Genomic DNA, 9,799 nt, shown 5'->3' with positions numbered 1-9,799 from the left:
GCATTGCATTTGTCATTCCAACAGATGGCACATCCCAGACATTTGTAGCACAATGCATTACATTTGTCATTCCAACTGATGGTGTATCGCATTGTGGTGTTATGGGTCCACAGCTCGTGGAGAAAAGGCCATTGATTTTAAATAAATAATCACCGCACTCGAGGCGGCTTCGTGAGGGGGCGTCGTTAGCGAGCCGCTGGGCAGTCGTCGATGTGGGCGTTTCTCACCGTGTGCACAGGTGAGGAACTGCCCACATTCGTGATTGCTCCCGTGGCTAATGCTGCAGCTGTGATGGCCCCTCACGTTTTTAAAAGAAGCGCAAGTCGGTTGGGGAGAAAGAGGGAGAATCGATTGGAGAGAAAGGAAAGGAGAGGACGGAGGTTACAGGGAGCGTGGAAGCAAGCGGTGCAGGAGAGAGACGGACACGCGGAGCGTGTGGTGAGTGCGCGATCGAGCGCTCGTGGGCAGCTGCGAGGAAGCTGGGTGTTAGGCCGACACCCAGGTGTTTGTGTAGATGTCGCTCCCGCTGAGCGATCCGGTAGTGGGAGTGACAAGGTGAAAGCGACGGGCCGCAGAGAGGCCATGGAAAAGGCAGCGGAAGTCGGGAGACTTGGTGATGGAATCCCCAACGGGCGACCTGGCCGTTGAGGGTAATCAAGTCTCGGGGACTGGGATGAGTGCCAGACCGAAGCCAGGGATCGGGAGGTCTCCAGTCTCGAGCGTGTGATGTAGGAGGGCAGCTGCAGAGAGCGTCTTGCCTGCTGCTAAGCCCGTACGGGATAAGCAGGTGAGACGCATACAGAAAATAGGCACCGGATTGTGTTAGTGTTTTAAGACTGCTTCCTAAAAGAAGATTTTAACCTCTCGTTTTTAAAGGATTGTTTTTTTTCCAATGGTTTTAACCTCCACGTGTTCTTTTTATGGATTATTTATTTAATGAATATGAAGAACTGCACTATTTATTTGAACACTGTTTTTGTTTTGTTGACTGCTTTTAATAAAAGCACTATTGCACTTTTTGTATACCACCCCTTGCTCAATTGTTTATTTGCCTCCATTGACTAGCTCACTCGGCAACATTATCGACGGTGTTGGGTTCATGTGCTTCCAATATCAAAGGGAGTGTGGAGCCTGAACCCACATCGTCACACGCATATGTTAACTCTGCTTTTATGAATCCCATACAAAGGGCATGATACAGACATGTGCATTAAATTTGTCATTCCAACAGATGGTGCATTATAAACATTAACTCTTACAAATCCCATATCAAGTGGCATGTAACACGGAGAGACAGAGAGAAGGGTTAGGAGCAGGTGCCGATCCAGCGCATTGCCACACCCAGCACATGACAAACCAACTCCCAATCCCAGATTTGGACCCAAGTGCAGCCATTCAACGGGTGATCCCTCAGCACCGCACTAGTTCAGATGGAATGGAAGAGTGTGAGTTTTTGGTATGGTGACTGGAGTGCCAATTCTGCCACCAACCCCCAAGTTTTCCCTGCAGGTTGGAGGGCCTACTTGCAGGGCTGGATGCAGATTAGCGTCATACTCAGGATGGATGTAACAGCAGACATGCATTATATTTGTGATTCCAACAGGTGGCGCATCACAAAATATTTGTTGTAATAAAATGCATTGCAGTTGTCTTTCTTTCAGATGGTACACCACAAAGATTAACATGGTTTTCATGAATCCCATCCCAAATGGCATATGACAGAGACGTATGTGTTGCATTTGTCATTCCAACAGATGGCGCAGCCCAGAGATTTGTAGTAAATGCATTACATTTGTCATTCCAACTGATGGTGTATTGCATATGTTAACTCTGCTTTTATGAATCCCATACCAAACGGCATGTAACAGACTTGTGCATTGCATTTATCACTTCAACAGATGGTGCATTATAAACACTAACTCTTACAGATCCCATGCCAAGTGGCATATAACAGACACGTGCATTATATTTGTCATTCCAACAGATTGTGCAACACAAAACATTTGTTGTGATAGAAAGACAACTACAGTACATTTTTTCAGAAGGTGCACCCCAAAGATTAACATGACTTTTATGAATCTCATACCAAATGGCACACAACAGAGACGTATGCATTGCATTGATCATCCCAACAGATGGTGCATTATGAACATTAACTCCCTTCCCCAGATCTGCGCCTCCACACACTCCTGACTCGGAGCTCTGCAGTTGCAGTTTGTTCAACCTCACGACTTGGGTTTTTGCTCCTCTGGGGACCTTCTCTAGACCGGTGAGGGCCTTTCTTACTTGGTCCAGTCAACTGAACAGACCACAAGTGGACTGCAAACATCTCGTGGTGATCCATAGGATGGGATGCACCTGAGCCACCACAAAGCATCTGATTACTTGTGTCAGTATGTTTTTCGTTTGTCTTTATTTTATTTTGAAACGTTCCTAACCTTCTGCTTCCACATCAATATCACTCTGAGATATTGAGTGTTGCTCGATGAGGGGAAGGATGAATGTCAATGACTTTAGCAGCAGAGCAAAATGTAAAGCAAGTGAGGGGTCTGAAGACCACCTACAGGTGCTGCTGAATGCACACAATTCTGTACCCTACTGTTCACAAGTCTCGGGCACTTGAGGTGGCACACAGAAGGATTTACCGCAGATGCCTACCTGATGTCTTCTGGATTCCTAGCTGGGCTACTCGGCCACAACAGATTGAAATCCAAGTAACCAACACAGACCTCAGTGTCGACATCTGCAGTGGCATGTGCCCGTTTTGTGCCATTTTGTATTGTTAATGCTTGCCATGCACCATTTGTTAGAATGAAAAATACAATGCATACATCTGTTATATGCCATTTGGTATGGGGTTCACGAAAGCAGTGCTAATGCTTGTGGTGCGCCATCTGTTAGAATGATAAATGCAATGCATGCATCTCTGTTACAAACCGGATTCCAAAACAGTTGGGACACTAAACAAATTGTGAATAAAAACTGAATGCAATGATGTGGAGATGGCAAATGTCAATATTTTATTTGTAATAGAACGTAGATGACAGATCAAACGTTTAATCCGAGTAAATGTATCATTTTAAAGGAAAAATATGTTGATTCAAAATTTCACGGTGTCAACAAATCCCAAAAAAGTTGGGACAAGTAGCAATAAGAGGCTGGAAAAAGTAAATTTGAGCATAACGAAGAGCTGGAAGACCAATAAACACTAATTAGGTCAATTGGCAACATGATTGGGTATAAAAAGAGCTGCTCAGAGTGGCAGTGTCTCTCAGAAGCCAAGATGGGTAGAGGATCACCAATTCCCACAATGTTGCGCAGAAAGATAGTGGAGCAGTATCAGAAAGGTGTTACCCAGCGAAAAAAACGTCTGAAGGCTCCACATTCACCTGTAAAAACAATAATACGCAAGTCTGAACACCATGGGACCACCCAGCCGTCACACCGCTCAGAAAGGAGACGCCTTGTGTTTCATAGAGAGGAACGGACTTTGGCATGAAAAGTGCAAATCAATCCCAGGACTTTGGGAAGATGTTTGGAGGACACAGATAGACAAGTCTCGATATCCACAGTAAAACGAGTCCGACATCGACCTTCCCTGAAAGGCGGCTCAGCCAGGAAGAAGCCACCATCAAAAAGCCAGACTGCAGTCTGCAATGACACATGGGGACAAAGATCTAAAGATCTGACCTTCTAGGGAGATGTTCTCTGGTCTGATGAATCCGAGATCGAACTGTTTGGCCATAATGACCGTTGTTCTGTTTGGAGGAAAAGGGTGAGGCCTGCAAGCCAAAGAACACAAGTCACCCATTGGGGTGGGAGTATCATGTTGTGTTGGGTACAAGAGGGTCTGGTGCACAAATAGTATGTGGATGGACAATAATGGAGATAAACTGCAGTAACATCGCAAGAGCTCAGTCACAAATGGGTCTTCCACATGGACAAGGACCCCAAAGCAGGGGCAAAATGGCTTAAGAGACAACACAGTCATCTTATTGGAGTGGCCATCACAAAGCCCTCGCCAGAATCTGATTGAACTGAAAGAGCCAGTGAGAGCAATGAGGCCTACCAACCTGTCCCAGTTCCACCAGTGCTGTCTACTGGAATGGACCAAACCTCCAGCAACTTATTGTGAGAAGCTTATGGAAGGCAACCTGAGATGTTTGGCTCAAGTTACACAATTTAAAGGCAATGCGACCAAATATTAATAAAGTGTGTGGAATTGTGATCTGGTTAATAAAAAGTGAAATGCTGGGAGGACTGTGAACATTATGGGGAAAAAATAACCTCTGTCTGCACAAAGCAAACGTTTTAAACGATACCTCAAATGTATAGTTTATTAAGATAAAATCGGTCGTTGGGAGTTTTAAAGAATTCACCTGAAGTGGGTGGAAACGTCTGACTTGAATTGTAATTAACTTTCACTTATGTGAATAAGCAGCTGCCTGAAAGAAAAGGAAGAATGACAAAGTAATTAAACATGTCCATGTAAATGACTCACTGGTTGTGAAATCAGTTGAAACAATAATCTTCGGCGACAGCGGTGTCCAGAATTGAACTCGACTGGGTGCGGCTGTCCGTCACTCGAACCCCCTCTCCCCAAAACTACCTGTCAAATTCTAAAACAATACAAGAAGAGAAAAAAAAATGACAGGCAGGTCACTTTCTACGCCACCTGCTTTTCGCTGCACGCACGTTCACCTCTGGACAGTACAAGTGATCCCGATGTCTGGAGCCCGCAAAGATCCACCCTCATATCGCCGGCGACTCTTTTAAACCACACCCCCCTAGTGACGCCACAAACATAGCGCACGCGACTATTGGCTGTAATGGTCAGGACCCCGCCTTTAAGGACCGTTAGTCACCGGAGGACCGCCTCGTTCACCACGCCCCCGCGTGAGTGTGGCCGGAAGCAGAGAAGCGGGCTTCTTCCTCCGCCGCAGTAGGCTGCTTGGTGACGGGTGGGCAGCTCAAGTTTGTTGAGCAGAAGAATACAAACAACATCCGGAATAAGTTGGAGTCGGCGAAGCAAGCGGCGATTATAGTGGTGACTTTAACGAGGGGGTGAAACATTATCTCCGTCTTCATCTTCTTGCTCTATCACGCTTGTCTTCGTTTGCGGGACTGCGGAGGGCTCATACAGCCCGGCACACCACTAGAGCAACGATGGAGTCAGAGGCTAAGGAAGGTAAGAAGGTGTGGCTATGTTCGCCTCGGCTCTTTTAACCCGCACTCGTCGCCTTCATTCCCGAACTAAAGAGCCCCCCTCTGCTTCCCCCGCAGCGCGCGTCTACTCGCGCTTCATGAAGGCGCATCGCTGCTATGACCTAGTGCCCACCAGCTCCAAGCTCGTCGTCTTCGACACGTCCCTGCAGGTGAGTAGATAAGCGGCCGCATCCTGGCGGACGGGACGACGGGAAGCGGCCGAGGAACTCACTCCCAGCCCTCGTTTCAGGTCAAGAAAGCCTTCTTCGCGCTTGTGTCGAACGGCGTGCGGGCTGCGCCGCTATGGGATAGCAAGAAGCAGAGCTTCGTGGGTAAGCACCTGGCCGTGTGGTGTGGGGTGGGCTGGGCTTCCCGGGACCCGCTGTGTCATCGCCCTCCCCCTCTCTCTCTCTGTTACAGGTATGCTGACGATCACGGATTTCATCAACATCCTGCACCGTTACTACAAATCCCCGCTGGTAAAGAAGGGCCGCCTACACCCGAGGGGAAGGGTGGGGGGGCGGCGGGTCGAGAAATCCGAAAGAGGGCAGTGGAGGAAGGAGGCACACGGTAGGCCGACAATGGCAGGAAGCGGACTTCCTGGACGGGACAGTAAGTCATTTTGTGCCCAAAAACAGAATTGCACAGCCCACTACTTCTAGGAGAACTCGTCATACTTTGCAGTTGATTGGATACTTTCTATTCCAGCAAGCACCACCTTGCTGCCCACTGCTCCACGTTATAATCAAGTGGCATTAAGCAGAACACAATTTAAAGGGGTGCGCTCTTACTGATGGAGGGACAGAGCACAGTAACCACGAGGTCGGGCCGAGACAGGGCCCTCTTAACAGCATCATAGACCCCCAGGGGCTAAGTAGCAAAACAGAAATTTACATTGGCATCCCAAACATCGTAGGCCTTCAGCCAGTGCCCATTAGATAGGACAGCCTTGGACAGGAGGACCACCGAATCCAGCGCTAAGTCAAGAGGCATTTTAGTGCTTTATCTGGTGTTTGCCAAGCCGATCGTTTCCTAATCCACCGGTTCTTTAAACAAGACTCAATGGGGATTCAGGATTTTGTTCTAAGCCAAGTTTTGTTTTTAATTTTAATTTTTTTTAATTTATTTTTTTTTCCCCAGTTTCTGTAATTTGGGTTCAGGGCCGGACTGGGAAGTTTATTCAGGCACAGTCTCAAAAAAAAAAACAAACACCATTTTGTCTTAGAATTTTTAATGACAGCAGGTTCAGCTTTTAGACATACATTTCACTCTTAAATATTAGTCTCAAGACAACCTCTGATAAAGTTGAACAGCACTTCATAAATAAATTAATTAATTAATTGCGTATTTGTATAATATACCAAAACAAAAGTGCAAAAAGCACCAAATCGTGAAAAGGAGTTGTCCGTGGAATCCATGCAGAGATTATGTTTGCATTTTCACCTGCGAGTCCTGAATCTCCACAGCTGAGCCACCGTCTGTGTCTGGATGGTAACGCTGAACTCTCGTCCACAAACTTAGAGGTGCCGGTCAAAAAAAAGACCGCTTTGAGTTTCTTCAGTAGACAAAAGACTCAAAAATGCCTCGGTGCCACAGAAGTCTGTCGAGCATTTATTATAGAATACACTTAGTAAACGAAAAGACTGAACTGCTTCATGTAACCTGTTCAGTCACTCGGAGCGCTAAGGGTTAACTGTCAGAGCACAAGAGACGCACTTTAAAAATATTAAAATGGAAGTAAAAACAAGACGTGTTCACGAACAAACTTGTGACATACGTGTTTCATTAATAAAATAAAACATTTTGTGTAGCCTATGCAGTCCCTCTCACCCATCATAGATCTAAGGTTTAACTGTCCGAGCGCAAGAGACGCACTTTAAAAATATTAAAATGGAAGTAAAAACAAGACGTGCTCATTAACCAAGTTATCATGAGATAAAAAATGGGTGCATTTAAAAATACAAATCGTTCCACTCGCATACGGTTTTGATTAATAAAAAGGTAAAATAAAATCTTTTGTGTAGCTTATTCAGTCACTCTGAGGGGAAAACGGGGAGAAAAAAAACGTTGTTGTGACCGTACGCTACACTTCATTAAAATTTGAAACAATAATAAAGCAAAATAAATGCCCAGTAAACAATACCAAAACCGATACACCATCCGAATGTTATATAATATAAATATATAATATTCACTAAGGCAAGGCACCCATGGAAAACACGCCGGAAGGAGCGTGAATTCACTAAGCCGCCGACAACTGAGACACCTATGGCGCACGCAGGAAGGAGCCATGCCCACCAACTCCAAGACCATTGGATACGACAACTCGCAGGGCCACGCCCGCCAACTCAGACGCGAGGACACAGAAAAAATGCCGTCATTTATATTCATCTGTCGTAGAGGCCACATGCAGTGCAGGTCATCTGTACCTCCGAGCCACGTTAACTGCTCATAGAGGCATGTTTCTCGCGGAGGTGAGTCGCCATATGCAGCATGTGAAACGGTTTGCGAGGGGTATCTCATGGGATCCTTGAAACAATCCTTTACAGTTGAGGTTTAAACACAATGAAGTTAGCAGTCTTTTAAAAAGCAAGTTTTCGGTTACGATGCACGACCGCGTGCTTCATAGCAAACTGTTTTACACGCTACATACAGCAATTTGCATCCGCAACAGACATGCGTCGTCTTCACTCACGGACAACTAATTATATGTTGCTCTCTCTAGAGTTCCATCTTTCCATTCACTTTCTGTTGTATCCTCAAACCCTCTCTTTTTAGACAACTGTGTCTTTCCAGAAGTGTTCAACCATCAATAATTCTGTGCCGTTTGTTATGCCGCGGGTTCACTATTGTGTTGTATTCTGCTCTCTCAAGAGTTCCATCCTTTCATTCACTTACTGTTGTATTCTCACTCCAACCCGTTTTAGACAACAGTGTATTTCCAGAAGTGTTTAGCATTCAGTAAATAATTATGCATGACATTCAGCGTGTGTCTACCCGGCGTGGGTAGGCCGTTGAACTCCATTCGGGCTGCAAGCCGTGGAATTCCCACTAAGTGCGACTCGTGCGCTCCCACTGGTTACGTCCCAACCCTTCGTACACACCTCGCTACTACCACGGTCGGGTGTCTTGGTGGATTATATATAGAAAGGCAGCCAACGACTCAAGTGACGAGTTGGAGGTGGGCACGTGAGCGGGCACTGCATACTGAACTAGAAATCGGCAGACTAGCATGACGGAGGGAGCTGAATGGACGTCCTTCTCCTCTCCTCCCGTTCCACCCTACGTGCCTGAGCGCACCCCCATCCCTCCGTCTGGCAGAAGAGAAGGCGCGAGGACGGCCCGCCAGTTTTCAGTCACGGACGATTGTGTGTTGGTTCGTTCCGTGCATTGTTACAATGTTGCTTTTGTTGCTGATTTATTACATTACTGATTTTACAAATGTTAATTGACTCCCAGTGCTTAAAAATCATTAAAAAAGCGGCCTGTATTACTTTAATCACCAAAGTGCCAGACGTACGCCCCTCTCATCCTAGCACTCTTGTTTAACCATCGGAGCGCAAGAGACCCACTTTAAAAATATTCAAGTAAAAACAAGACGTGTTCATTAACAAACTTCTCATGAAATAAAGAACAACGGGTCCATTTAAAAACAAATCACTCCACTCGCATACGGGTTTGATTAATAAAAAAATAAATGTAAACATTCCGTGTAGCCTTTTCAGTCCCTCTGTCATCGGAGTGCTGAGGTTTAACGGTCCGAGCGCTAGAGACGTACTTTAAAATTATTAAAGTGAAGTAAAAACAAGACACGTTCATGAACAAACTTATGACATACGTGTTTCATTAATAAAATAAAACATTTTGTGCAGCCTATTCAGTCACTCTGAGAGAGAGAGAGCGAGAAAAACGTTTAAAATGTGACCATACGCTACACTTCATTAAAATCTGAAACAAAAGTAAAGCAAAATAAATACACAGTAACAAATACCAAAACCGATTACAACATCCAAATATAATTCAAAGTATATTAAGTTTTAAACAATCTTCATCTATAACTTTAATCACTGAAGCGCCAGACGTACACACCTTTCATCATGGTGTTAAGGTTTAACTGTCAGAGCACAAGAGACGCACTTTAAAAATATTAAAATGGAAGTTAAAACGAGGCATGTTCATTAACAAATCATGAGATAAAGAACAACAAAAACATTTTAAAATTTCAAATCGTTCCACTCACATTCAAGTTTAATTAAATAAAACATTTTGTGTAGACTATGCAGTCCCTCTCTCTCTCTCTCATCTTAGATCTAAGGTTTAACTGTCAGAGCGCAAGAGACGCACTTGAAAACTTTTAAAATAAAGTAAAAACAAGACGTGTTCATTAACAAACTTCTTATGAAATAATAAAGAACAACGGGTACATTTAAAAACAAATCGCTCCACTCACATACGGGTTTGATTACTAAAAAAATACATTTAAACATTCCGTGTAGCCTTTTCAGTCCCTCTGTCATCAGAGCGCTGAGGTTTAACGGTCAGAGCTCTAGAGACGTACTTTAAAATTATTAAAGTGAAGTAAAAACAAGACGCG

General features: G+C 44.9%; 1 protein-coding gene across 1 annotated transcript in view; it reads left to right on the top strand.

Moving 5' to 3' along the window:
• Window positions 1-4,893: 4,893 nt before the first annotated feature.
• Window positions 4,894-9,799, top strand: part of LOC120524852 (5'-AMP-activated protein kinase subunit gamma-1-like) — a 33,310-nt gene continuing 28,404 nt past the window's right edge. The window contains exons 1-4 of the mRNA XM_039746643.1: window positions 4,894-5,188; window positions 5,284-5,375; window positions 5,456-5,537; window positions 5,626-5,684. Of these exons, the coding sequence (XP_039602577.1) occupies window positions 5,167-5,188; window positions 5,284-5,375; window positions 5,456-5,537; window positions 5,626-5,684 (255 nt within the window). The 5' untranslated portion in view covers window positions 4,894-5,166. The remainder of the gene's footprint in view (window positions 5,189-5,283; window positions 5,376-5,455; window positions 5,538-5,625; window positions 5,685-9,799) is intronic.

The sequence above is a fragment of the Polypterus senegalus genome, chromosome 3, assembly GCF_016835505.1.
Source record: "Polypterus senegalus isolate Bchr_013 chromosome 3, ASM1683550v1, whole genome shotgun sequence".
In the NCBI taxonomy this organism is placed as follows: Eukaryota; Metazoa; Chordata; class Cladistia; order Polypteriformes; family Polypteridae; genus Polypterus; species Polypterus senegalus.
The sequence above is the reverse complement of the archived record's forward strand: the minus strand, read 5'-3'. Positions and strand labels throughout refer to the sequence as shown.